The sequence below is a fragment of the Ahaetulla prasina genome, chromosome 10 (genome assembly GCF_028640845.1).
Source record: "Ahaetulla prasina isolate Xishuangbanna chromosome 10, ASM2864084v1, whole genome shotgun sequence".
Classification (NCBI taxonomy): domain Eukaryota; kingdom Metazoa; phylum Chordata; class Lepidosauria; order Squamata; family Colubridae; genus Ahaetulla; species Ahaetulla prasina.
Window position 1 is genome coordinate 27,320,114 of NC_080548.1, and position 13,638 is coordinate 27,333,751.

General features: G+C 40.3%; 1 protein-coding gene across 1 annotated transcript; it reads left to right on the top strand.

Moving 5' to 3' along the window:
- The first annotated feature begins 652 nt into the window (after positions 1–652).
- On the top strand, positions 653–11,368 carry RPS19 (ribosomal protein S19). The gene is made up of 6 exons (XM_058196222.1): positions 653–737; positions 2,716–2,786; positions 4,296–4,396; positions 7,235–7,418; positions 8,295–8,349; positions 11,301–11,368. Exons 2-6 carry the CDS (start codon positions 2,716–2,718, stop codon positions 11,325–11,327), a joined length of 438 nt encoding a protein of 145 aa, XP_058052205.1. The 5' UTR covers positions 653–737; the 3' UTR covers positions 11,328–11,368.
- The last annotated feature ends 2,270 nt before the right edge of the window (positions 11,369–13,638 follow it).

Consider the following 13,638-nt stretch of genomic DNA (forward strand, 5'->3'; position numbering starts at 1 on the left):
TCTCTTCTTGCATCAATTGTACTTTGGCAGCTGCAAAGAAAAACATTCTTTTGAATTTTTTTTTTAAAATTAAGCAATCATACTTCAGGAACTTGGGGAGACCTTTAATATTTATTACAGAACTTCAGCAACCATAGACACCACTGCTTAGAAAGGGAAATGCCAACGCAGTTAACAAACAGAATCAGGAAACTTATTATAGAATAGTATAACAGAGTTGGAAGGGACCTTGGAGGTCTTCTAGTCCAACCCCCTGCATAGGCAGGAAACTATATATATACCAGATTTGAAGACATTTCTTCTTTTGAAGAAACGTTTTGAAAAGAAAAAACCAAGAAACTCCAGTTGCCTCCTGAAAAAGCACCTTTGTAACAACCCTGGCCTATTGTTTCTTTTCAATATATGTTCCTGTATATAATGTTGTGACAAATAAATAAAATAAAATAAAAATAAAAATGGTTAGGAAAACAAGAAAAAAAATATTGAACCGCCTTCCGCCCTTCGATGGGCAAATTGCTTCCACAACTTCCGTCTTGGCAAACCCGTTCTCGTCGTTTGGCGGGACGTCTCGCGATGCCTTCCTCTCCCCTCCCTCCGGGTAACGATTGGTCGAGGTTCAGATCGCGCGAATGACCATTGGTCGAGACAAACCTCGCGGCGCTTGGAGCCCTGCGAGGAGCGGGTGGGGAGCCCCGTGCGTTCTTTTTCCTGCCCGGTAGCGCTGAGGCGGCAACACGGTGAGCAAGGTGGCGGCTCGTGGGGAGGCAGGCCGGGAGCTCGGCTGACCCCGGAGGGGCCGGCTTAGGCTTCCCTAATTTTTCTCGGTGCTCTGGCCTAGCCTGTCTTGGGTCTGGCTTGCCGGGCAAGGCCAGGCCATGTGGCGGCGTGGGAGGGAAGCGGCTCTCGTGGAATAAGCGGATGGAAAGGAAGAAAATATATGTGGGGGAGACAAGAATAAAAACTATTATTTGACTGGGTTTATTGTACCTCAGTTATACTTTATTACGTTTCAGCGTAACTGATTTCCAGGCCTGACAGATGCATATTCCCATTTTTATATATTATATTTTATATCTATCTATCTAATATATTTATTTATTATTGATACTCATTTTTTTAAAAAAATTGCGAAGCTTAACATCTTAAATACCACCACTGTTCCTATTGGTTATTTCTATTTTTTTAAAATATTTTTTTTTAATGTTTACCATAAAAAGAAAGAGCAACGGTTTCAATGTCCACATAAAAGAGTGTGTTGGTTATTTGCTTTGAATCATTTGCTTAGAATAAAATTACATTTATACCCATTTATAGTAATATTAGGTGCCTGGATCCTTTGTGGATCCTTAAAAAGCTAACAAAATAAGGGCCCCTCAATGAATCAAGAGTTGGTAGGCAGAAGCTGTGAAGACAAAAATTATTATTATTAAAATCCGATGTCTCTTATGAAACACCCCTAAGGGATCTGTGAAGTTTATATTTCTGATTAAAAAGTTGTACATACTTAACAGAAATTGAAACCAGAAATTGAGGGACCTGGAGAATCTCTTTAACAATCACCAAAATCATATTTTATGATGTGGTACTTGGCTTTTGTTTGGGAAGGAACAGGAATAGATAAGATTTTTGATCGCTGTGACAATATGATCTGCTATAGAGTAAAGAAAAAAAGATCCTGTTCTATAGAAATTCTACAGATACTAAATACTAATATAAGATACTAATACTAAAATATTCACCATTATTACAGATACTAAAACATACAATGATCCTTGCCTGTAAACTCACAGTGTAATAATTATAATAGGAATAATTAGAACTGCAGAAAAACAATTGCTACCAACCTGCCTTCCATTGAGGACCTGTATATTGCCTGAGTCAGAAAGAGGGCCGTGAAAATATTTACAGATCCCTCACATCCAGGACATAAACTGTTTCAACTCCTACTCTCAAAACGAGGCTATAGAGCACTGCACACCAGAACAACTAGACACAAGAACAGTTTTTTCCCCGAAGGCCATCACTCTGCTAAACAAATAATTCCCTCAACACTGTCAAACTATTTACTAAATCTGCACTACTATTAATCTTCTCATCGTTCCCATCACCCATCTTCTTCCACTTACAACTGTATGACTGTAACTTTGTTGCTTGTATCCTTACGATTTATATTGATTGTTTCCTGATTGCTTATTTGTACCCTATGACTATCATTAAGTGTTATACCTTATGATTATTGTTCTACTTATTAACTCCAGTAACAGCAATTGTAGGATTCAGGATTACAAACATTGAGTATTGCAATCCTTGGTTACCTGTCCAAAATATTTGACCCTTTTTCTCTGAAGGCAATTGCCTCAAAGTGGTGCTTCTGGGAAAAACAAACTCATATTCTTTTTCTGGACCGTAGATGGGACTTAGATTTTCTCCTGCCATGGAATCTGCTGCAGTGGAGCTGTCGTATTTTTGCTTGACTGCTCCAATAGTTTTTACTTGTATAATTGTTTATTGGATGTGTTTTATTCCGGCTGCCAGGAGTCCTTAGGAATTATAATGATAATATTAATAAACAGGTAATAAACAAATGAATAAATATTGTGAAGAGGGGGTGCTCTCCTGGCCTCTCCTTAGCAGTGGTGGTTCAATTCCCAGCAGTATGAAACTATGATTAATTTTTCTAAATGGGTGAGATTACATATTTTTCCCCCTCTGCAGATGCCTGGAGTAACTGTAAAAGACGTCAACCAGCAGGAGTTTGTGCGGGCCCTTGCAGCCTTTCTCAAAAAGTAAGTTGTGTGAAAAATTAATTAGCACATACAAATTAGACTTTTGATGTAGTGAGTTGTATTTTCCCAAAAGGTAGCACTCTTTTCTGAGTCTATACTAATCTATAAAGCATTTTTGATTAGCATATTTTAATGGTTTGAATAAAAATACACATAAATACATTCCCTTTGCAGTAGTAATATTTCAGGAAATAAAGGTGGGTGTTAAAAACCATGATTCCTGTAAATCCAGGCAGGAAATGAATAGGGAGTTAAAAGCACCATATTATTTTGATTGCTTACTAATAAGATAAATAGTTTGAAGTATATTTCTTCTCACTGGAATCAGCTTTATTAATGGAACTAATGCAACTAATCACACCAGAATGGAATTGGTGTGCAAATGCAAATTTGTGTCCCAGTAAGATGCTGTAGGGTTTGCACCTATTATTACCAAATAAATTAGTTTTTATGAATTTGATTTTCTAAACAAAAACATCATTAAGGGATTGTGTAGGAATGTGTCCAAAATGGAAATCCTTCATAACTCCCAACATGACATATCCTTCCCTTCCCTGTTTCTCAACCACATTGCTGATACCCTAAAATGACATGTCTCATCAGTCAAAAATCTATTCAGTTGATTCCCTGCACTCAGCAGCTACTGTTGGTTCTCAGCACAGCATATTCTATTAATCTATGTCCCCCAATCTTCTTGGTGCCTCTCTTCCTTGCTTCTCCTTAATTGCCATTGCTGGTATTCCTGGCATTTTCTTCCCCTTCCCCTCCGTTCAGCGCTTCTTCCCAGAACAATTCATGTTTCAGGCTAGAACTTAGACTTGAGTCCTGTTTCATTTTGGTTTCTGGACCAAACACACATGTTTCACTTTGGAGAGGAACCACCAGAAGTAGCTCCTTTCATGTTTGGAATAATTCACGTTTCATGTATAGAATAGTTCATGCACAAACTGTTTTGCGCTTCTCTAATATACTGATAGCTGCCTTAAGTACTTCCTGGATAATAACATGGGGTACAAATCACATATATGTATGTGAATTAATTTGAGTGTTCAATAAATAGTGATGCAGTAAGATTTATAGCTAAACAGGCATTTAAACCAAAGCATCTTTTATTTTTTTTAAAAACCGGGGTACCTAGTGTGTGCTCCCATTGATATTTCAGACCACAAAATATTGTCTCTATCTGGGGTTTACCTTAGAACAGGACTGTTTTTTCTTCCAAGTAGTGCTTTGTAGCTTTAGTGGATCTGTGCTTCAGCTTTTTCCCCTTTGAATTTCACGAATATATTTGGATTAATCAGTTGCCTAAATTTTGAGACACTTATTGTATCTCTCTGCAATCCTTTAAAGCAGTCCTCTGTAGTCGCTGTGTGATCCCAGAAAAAAAGTCAGCTGCTTTAAAGAGTTACAGTGTTGTGTTTGTATCCCATTTGCTTTGAACCATCTTTTGTGGAAAGGACTAAGAAGCAATTCACAGTCCTCGTAACTGATACTTGAATTGTTTTGCAGGTCAGGTAAACTAAAGGTACCTGAATGGGTGGACACAGTCAAACTAGCCAAGCACAAAGAATTGGCTCCATATGATGAAAACTGGTTTTATACCAGAGCTGGTAAGGAATGAAATGATTTCAGTGCTGTGCTAATTGTAATTTTTCTACAATGTGTTCTTTGGGTAAGAGGGGCCAAAATGAATATTGTTTTATTGAAATTACCTATGGGTAGATATTGCAATGTGCTTCTTATTGGGCAATGCTGGCTCAGGAATTCTGGGAGTCGAAGTCCACAGGTCATAAAGTTGCCCACCCTGCATTAGTACCTATGCATGAAAATAAGTTCAACCTCCTAAGAAGCTTACAATGGGAGGGGAAGGACAGTAGAAGAGGAGATGAAAATAGGCAACTGTAGTAAACATTCATGGTTTAGTTTCAATAGCTGGTTAACATGCAATAACAGCCCATACTGTAATTTGTTTGGTTTTGATGAAGGGTGGTATGCATATTAGCCATTGCAGATTTTAAAATAAGTTTTGGTTCCTTAGCATTTTGTATGGATCTGTGGCAGAGTCTTCTTCAAAACTCTGTGAGTGAGATGGGTGTTTTCCAAATTTGATAAATAATACTGCCTTCCTTGTTTTGTATATGTGAAATGCCCAGTGTCTATGATGGGTGGCTATAAATAAAATCAAAATAAACCATGATTGTGGTCAAAATCATGGCTTACTGCAATTTAATACATCAATTGTCCTATTAAAATGAACCAGTGCTACTCACAACATTGCCAGGGAGAGTTGCTGAGGCTGTTTGAGGGGTGATGCTCGTTTTTGCGTGTCCCAATCTTGACTGGATGAATCTCTGCAATTCTCTTGGCAACATTTTCAGAAGTCGTTTGCCATTGCCTTCTCTCTAGGCCTGAGAGACAGTGTGACTGGCCAAAGTCACTCAGCAGGCTTTGTACCTAAGACAGGATTAGAACTTGGAATCTCCTGATTTCTAGCCTGGTGCCTTAGTCATTATACCAAACTGGCTTTATAAGCATTAGCTTTTATTTGTGTTAAGGAGCAACAATGATTTACATACTGTTGCGAGAGTAAGTCTATAGATCAGGGGTCTCCAACCTTGGCAACTTTAAGCCTGGTGGACTTCAATTCCCAGAATTCCCCAGCCAGTTTTGCTTTGCTGGCTGGGGAATTCTGGGAGTTGAAGTCCACCAGACTTAAAGTTGCCAAGGTTGGAGACCCCTGCTATAGATAATGGGTTTTGAAGACACTTTGCTGGACAGAACGCTGCAATTCCTGCTTTTCTAATCCAACCCCTGATACCCTTGGTAGTGTCTATTTTTTTTTGCCTCTGCCTTCTGATGACACTGCAGAGTTTAAAACAACTCTACTTTTAAAGAAGGGTGTGACTTTTGGGACAACACACCACTGTCCTGTTTAGACTCTGGTCTGTGCGTGTCCTGGGAGGGATGTGGCGTTCAATGAAAAGAACAGAACCCTTTCTCATTTTCCCAGGAAATCGCCACCAGCACCAAGATACACAGGGATATGTTTATAGCAGTGGCTGCAGCTTTGCTATAAACTCTGTGGTTGGCTAGCAATTGGAGGCTTTGGTAATGTTATCAATCAAGAAGATAATTGACTTCTCTGCCCATAATTATAAAGCGTTTATATCTTGGGGACCAATCAGAAGCACAGATGCTTTGTTGCCCAGCTCTTTAATATGACGTCTCATTAAAAGCCTCCGTTAATTCTAAAATATCTTTTGTGGCTTGTTTCCCTGTCAGCCCTCTAATCTATTACAAATCGCTGCTAGATGCTTTTGGACTATCACCATCCGCGTCGAGTGGGCAGCGCTCCTGGCCAGTATGGAAATCGTTTTTTTTTCCAACAGGCCTCAAACCCTTTGCATTTGATTTGCCTGCCTATAAAACAGTGGATGCAAGCAGCTGCTTTGGCTGCCTACCAATAGTCTGTTGGCTGCCTCCATCTCGCCCTACGCAAGATGGCTTTATTCGTGACTTCAGATGGTTGGAGAGCCCTGGAGATGCTCTTCATGGAGATCTTGATCTATTATTTCACAGGGAACCAAAATGCCCTTCTCGCATCTGTTTGTATTCACGGTAAATGACAGCGAACCAATATTCTTGCTTCTTCAAATTGGCCTCTGCTGTGGCAGGAGTTTTGTAGATGCCCTGAAGTCCGAACCCTGCTTCCCCCTTCCCCCCTTGCCATCAGGATGGCTGTTCAGCCTGGTTAATTTGCTCTTGTTACTGCTCAAGTGAAATGTAAGGGAGGGAAGGAGGTTTCTGACTTGCAGGAATATAGCCTCAGGGTTTCTCCTTTTGTCTGGGCCTGTGGAATAGCCTCAAAGGAGAAGGCAGGCGGTGCGTAGAAAAACTGCCTGCTGGTGAGATAACGCAACTCCGTTCCAGGTGGAAATTGAGCGTTTTCATGCAGTTCGCTTGTTTTGTCTCCAAGCGATGCCATGCTGAAGCTTCTTCAGTTGGAGGCGGCATTGGGCTGAAAGCAGTTGAGGGTGCTGTGCTCATTAATTTTAATTACTTTCATTGGGCATGCAACATCTCGGCATAAATTGAAAGTTCCTGTCTTTAGCAACCTTCAGTATGAGAAGATAGGCGAGGCTGTTTTGAAGATGTCGTTTTGGCATGATGTGGTTCACGTTTATAGATGCCCAGGGTGGTCATTTTTTGGGGGTGGGGGTGGAAACCCTAAAAAAAAAAGGCACTGGCGAACCACTTGCGAATTGTTACCAAAAAAACTCTACTCGTGAGCAGTCAAGCTTGATTCTTTAAGGAAGTGGTAAAATACGTTCGGGTCCTGTGAAACTTTGGAAACAGTTCAGTCTTTCTCGTGCCAGGAGGCTGTGGTTGAAATGACCAGTTCGAAGGTCATAAAGTGATGGGGTTTTTTTTTGTTTGTTTGTTTGCAGCATCCACAGCCCGCCACCTTTATCTTCGGGGTGGTGCTGGAGTCGGCTCCATGACCAAGATCTATGGGGGGCGCCAGCGCAACGGTGTGATGCCCAGTCACTTCAGCCGGGGTTCCAAAAGTGTTGCCAGGAGGGTGCTCCAGGCTTTGGAAGGGCTCAAAATGGTGGAGAAGGACCAGGATGGGTGAGTTCCTACCAGATGCAGAGAACGTGGAAGCCTAAGTTAACACACGTGTCTTGTGGCAGGCTCACAGAAGCACAGTTGTGCGCAACGCATTGGATACCGTTTGTGGGAATCTGTTTCTAAAGACCGTACCGCAAGCTCTGTTCAGAGGCAGTGTGACTTTGAATATATATTGCTGGACGGTTATAGAAGTCTTTTGCCTTCGTGGCCTACCTGAGGGCTTCCAAAGATTGTGCAAACAATATTAGAGTATTGTGGCCAAGTCCAGCAATATCCTTCCCTATGACATGAGTATGTGTGGTAGAATGTCTTCTTGAGTACTGATACTGTTGGTTGCATTGCCTATGTGGGTATCTTTGGACAACGATCTTATATGCTCCCTCTTAATGAAGACGGGCAAGATTATTATGGGATTCTGTGGTACTTCTATATAGTTGAACTGTAGCTTCCCGTGTTCTTCACTGGCTAGAATTGCTGAAGGTTACAATTAAGCAACACCTACCTGGCTTCTATTTTCCCCCAAGTAGTGTTAAAGCCTTGGGAAACTTCAAAAATTCATACAGGTGGTGTAAAAAAAACAGTACTCCTTTAAGAATGATTTTAATTTAGGATTGCACGGAAATGTCGATGCAAAGACAAATAGTGTGCTTTGCAAAAAAAAATAAACTCTCATGCGATAATACATCAGCTTTAAGATGTTCTTAGCGGCTGTTGGATGCCGGATGCCGGACCACGTGTTTTGAATCACATCTTATCTTTTGAATTGTGATCTTTGCACTGCTACATTGCTCGTAACCCAAACCGGGAATGATCCACGGTGCGTGTTAGTAGTTTAATTTTAGAAGAGGCTGATTTTTGACACTGGTTTCTTTTCAGAGGCCGCAAGCTTACTCCTCAGGGACAGAGAGACCTGGACAGGATTGCTGGACAGGTAAAATCTACAATTGCATAAGGAGAAATTTGAAAAGAGGCTTGGACAGGTTTTTTTTACTGCATCAGACCATTAATCTTGCCCCTTAATGCAGATTTAGAAGTGACGGCTTTCTTGTGGCATTTAAAATGGCCATCCGGAAACTTAAAGTAGCCATCTTTCCCTTCTCCGTCCTTAAAATCACAAATAGCCCAATCATTCATGAGCAGACTGAATAAAAGATATCTATTCTTTGCAGAGAATGGACGGATGGCGCATTCTCATTAATGACAATTATGCATTGATCGTATTCTACAAATGACTTCATTATGTAAATAATGTGAATTGTCATGGGTGAATACTCTCCAATTTAAGGGGCATTCATTAATAAGCATGCCTCCCGTTAATCTTTTAAAATGAGTTTTCACTTACATTGGAAGTATTGTTAGGTTAAATCAGTTGCATTCGATGCGGTAAATTTTAACATAGGAAGTCCTGCATTTAGGCAACAGGTGTTGGGAGATTGTTTTTAAAAAGTGAGGAAAAAAGAGACACAAAAGAAAAAACAGCAAAGGGGAAAAGCACGAAAACAACACAACTGGAATTGCATGAAGGCTTCTTATACATGTCCCCATCTATGTAAATTATTACACTGCAGTGTTAGTAGAGGATGACCATGTTTCATTGTAATCATCCATACATAAATCTGTTGCCTTAAAGCAACTCATTCATAAGTTGCAAGAAACATCAGGTCTTTGGTCCACTAAATAACAGGCCATGAGTCTAGTTTAATCAAAAGAAGGACTAGGGGGGGTGACATGATAGCAGTGTTCCGATGTCTATGAGGCTGTCAACAAAGAAGAGGGAGTCAAGCTATTCTCCAAAGCACCTGAAGGAAGGACAAGAAGCAATGTACGAAAACTAATCAAGGAGAGAAGCAACCTAGAACTAAGGAGAAATTTTGAGAACAATCAATCAGTGGAACAGCTTGGCTCCAACAGCTTGTGGGTGCTCCAACCCTGAAGGTTTTTAAGAGGAGATTGGACAACCATTTGTCTGAAATGCTATAGAGTTTCCTGCTTGAGCAGGTGGCTGTACTAGAAGACCTCCAAGGTCCCTTCCAACTCTGTTCTTACTCTATTATTGTGATGATCTAATGTAAATGTGATCATTACATACATGCATTTAATACAGGTACATAAAGTTGCAGGTTTTTGCGTCATGACAAAAAAAAACGGCTTTTAACCCTTGGCCTGTTTTCTTTTTCCCTTACCGCAATGCTAGATTCTTTGTTGTATATTGCAGGATGGGGTGAAATTGGTCTCTGCACTTTTGATTTAGATGAGGCAGGAAATGAGGATAAGAGGAAGAATTCTCGAAATTAACCCTGTTATATTTTCTCATTCACCTTGATTTAAAGCAGGGACTTCGGCTACTTGAGTACTCAGGGTTTTTTGGTATATACATTCTATAGAGTTGTTTTTGTTTTTTTTAAAAAAAACAACCATCAGATAGGATGACTGGAACTCACAGGAACTAAAAATCAATAACACTTGAAAGGCAGCAGATTGCTTCCCCCCCCATCCCCCCCCCCATGAGCTTCACTTCCTAAAGAATTGGACAGCCTTGCTTTTAAAGCTGTGCAAGCAAAAGCAAAATAGATAATAAATGAGAGTTGGAATCAGCAACTTGTAGGAGTATTTCCGAGCAGCCTTTTTGCTGGAGCCTAAATGTACCCCTAAAGACCCCACTCTATGAATCTCATTAGAAAGAGCTGCATATTGCATCACCGTTTTGCTCTTAAAACTTGCACTTGATCATCTCTCTCCCCCCTCCCCCGCATAAAACTGTTTTAACAGCCCCATCACCGTTTGATAAAGTGCCGAGATGATTGCACGGCTAACTAGGTCTGTGTACTGTACAGTGTACTGTTGGCGAGTTATTTCATAACAAATTATTCCCTCTACGATTGCACGGAGCATGTCCAACAAAAATCAGAATAAAGATTGTGCATCTCTTGCGCTTAACAGGTTTTTCTCACTCCTCTAACTGTGGAGCTGAAATGTGAACCAAGTCAAAATATCTTGACGCTTTCTTGATCATGCCTGAAAATACCTGTAGCAAGCCCATCTATTGTGGGTTCCTTTAGTGGACAGGGCAAATGAGCATTTGCAGGAAAAAAGGGATGTTTATGTGTCCTAAGAAAGTTGGCTTTTCTCTCCAGTAACACAAGATTTCACAAGTGACTCCAAGGTTGACATCAGACCGACATCAAGTAAATAATACTCCAATCGAGGAATTGCAAAACCAACCAATAGTAAACAGCCCAACCAAAGAACCTCTAAGATCACCCCCACCAACACTGAAAAGGCAAGCTACTAGAATATAAACTGAGACCAAACCCCACTCCTTACTAGCATTGATGATGTTACGTTTCATTGGGTAATGAAACGTTGGCAAGAAAACAGCTAAGCTCTGAGAAGGACCTTCAACAAAAAGCCAGAATATAATTGGTTCACCATGGCTTGTTCAACAAAAAAGCACAATTCAAATTCTCGCTTTGAATTAGGTGTCCATTCAGTCAAATACGTAACCAGTATGCATAGTTAAGACTCTTTTACGTATCTTGATAAATTGTGTTGGAAGCTGGTGGGTGATGACCATGAGTTAAGGTGTTTTTTAGCCTGTGGACAGCGCATTTTTCTATTTTCCCAGCAATAAATTGCCTGAAATGCGGTGTTTGTGACCTTTTTGTCAAACTCTTAATCAAAAGCAAGGGGACATAAAAACCAGATTGGAATTAACGCATTCATGCTATAGGTGGATGGTATTTGAATTAAGGCGGTGTTCTTAGTGGCGGAAATGATCTTTCGAATACTGGGAGGTTGTGCACATGCTTTTATATTTGTTCATAAATCATTTGATTATGTAAATACATTTAGAATAGCTTTTTTTTTCTTCTTCTTTCCTAGGTGGCAGCTGCGAGCAAGAAACATTAAAATGGAGTTCAGTTTAAAAATAAAGTTCTTTATTTACTGAAGCTGAGTGTTTTCCTTTTTGAGAAAGACTATTTATCCCTTACTAACCCTATCGTTTTTTTATATAATTAAGGTGTAATTATAAATGGCCTTCCTCCGTTCACATATTTATTTGGCGCCACAAGGACAAGAAACTTTGAATGCAGAATATATATATTTATATATATTGTTAGCTATGAATCCTCTGTATTTACACAAACAATTGTAGCTTTGCGTGAGTGTTTTACTGCTCTTTTTAAAATAATTGCCTCCTTGGTAACCTGTCAGCTGAGCACACTTCTGTGCGGCAATCTTTAATTGGTAGATTAACAGATAAATTGTTTGCCAGGCAATCTTAAATGGAGAGGGTAAAATCTAATTGGAACTCTGTCTTAAAAGATTTCTGTTTTTAAGGGCTACTTTCAAAAAAGGCCTGGTCTTTCTGCACTCAAAACAAGCCAGGTCAATATTTTCTTCCATCTCGCAGATCTAAACATTGATCAGGAACCAGAAGACTTGTAACTTTTTAGTTGAAAATCCTATTTCTGAGCATCGTTTCTCAACCTTGACAACGTTTTAAGATGTGTGGACTTCAACACCCAGAATTCCACCCCCTGAAATGGGGGGAACTCGAAGTCCACACATCTTAATATTGTCTACGTTAAAAAACACTGTTTCAGATGGTTCTGTATATTGCTCCTTTGGGAAAACTGATAACTAAGCATCTTTATTAAATCATTATCAAATGGCATCTCTATTCCACCATGCAGTTCTTATTTTGTTTGCATAGTTTTTTGGTTTTTTTGCTGCAGGGGAAAAAAATTATTTTGCCAACAGCTGCTTTTTATATCTCCCAGTGTGACAGTCCTCTCTGTCTGCCAATTTTATCATTTCTGTCTTCTGCTTTTACCTATAGTTTGTCAGCTTTCTTTTTTTTCAAAATGGGGACAGAATGACCCTAAACGTCAAGAGCGCCTTGAGCTCTTCCTTAATTTCACCCCCCCCCAAATGCAGCACATCTGTATATTCTTAACAATAAACTCACCACCGGCTTGGAGAACATAGTGGATAAGAGACTCGTGGATTTTATTTTTTTTTAAAAATCCGGTTTCATTTGTCCTCAGAGGGCCTTCTGAAGAAAAATATCAGCTTTAGGTATCTGTTTTTGTATGCCAACTTTACAGAACAGCTCTGGCAGTGGCTCTTTCAAAGAACATAAATTACCCTCCCTTGGAGACTGCATAAGTGTGGGGGGGCTAACCCCAGGGGTTTTCTTCCCCCTCAAGTTTATGAATGATTTAAGAGATCTGATTCTGGAATCAAGCTGCCTCTTTTTCAACCTTAACTCTAGCTCTAGCCCCCCCCCTCCCCCAGTGTTCTCTGTAGCTTGATGCTAATGCGTTCTTTCAGAATCTCTCTCAAGAGCTCAGCATTTTACAAACTCAATTAAGAATTTGTGCCACTCCTGGGAAAAACGGAGATATCTCAAGATGCTGTGCAGTCAAGACGGGGGACACAATGGAGAAATTGGGTCGTGTCCACAAAGCTTGCTCAACTTACAACCATTCGGTTAGAGATCGTTTGAAGTTACACGACAATTTGTAAGGAAAACTACGGGGGACTAGAGTCTGGCGATCTAAAACCCACAATTTCCTGTAATAGAAAAAAAGGCAAGCAGATTTAACACTGGTTTTGTGTACCTCTACTCGACCTGCAACCGTTTGCTTAGCGACTGTTCAAAATCACAATGGCACTGTAGAAAGTGACTTGCGACCGGTTTTTTCACAACCATTGCAACATCCCCATGGTCGAGGATCAAAAATCAGGTGCTTGGCAACTGGGTGTATTTATGACGGTTGCAGAGTACTGACATCATGTGACCACCATTTGTAACTTTCCCAGCTGGCTTCTGACAAGCAAAAGTCAATGAGGGAAGCCAGATTTGCTCAACAACTGCAGAATTCCTTTAACAACTGCGGAAAGAGGTTTGTAAAATGGGACACAACTCCCTTAATTTTCTTGCTTAGCAATGGAAATTTTGGGCTCAATTGTGGTCATAAGTCAAGGACTATCTATATCCTCTCATAGCCTTTGGATGCTTGATAAACAGCCCATGGAGAAGGTTTTTCCTCATTTAAATGCTTCCTTCTGCAGAACTGGTAAAAGTAAAGGTTCCCCTCGCACATATGTGCTAGTCGTTCCTGACTCTAGGGGGCGGTGCTCATCTCCGTTTCAAAGCCAAAGAGCCAGCGCTGTCAGAAGACGCCTCCATGGTCATGTAGCCGGCATGACT

Excerpts from the sequence above, each read along its gene's own strand:
- RPS19 (XM_058196222.1), top strand. The coding sequence starts at position 2,716 with ATGCCTGGAGTAACTGTAAAAGACGTCAACCAGCAGGAGTTTGTGCGG. Across the intron at positions 4,397-7,234 it reads CTGGTTTTATACCAGAGCTG|CATCCACAGCCCGCCACCTT; the intron begins GTAAGGAATGAA and ends GTTTGTTTGCAG. Across the intron at positions 8,350-11,300 it reads TGGACAGGATTGCTGGACAG|GTGGCAGCTGCGAGCAAGAA; the intron begins GTAAAATCTACA and ends CTTCTTTCCTAG.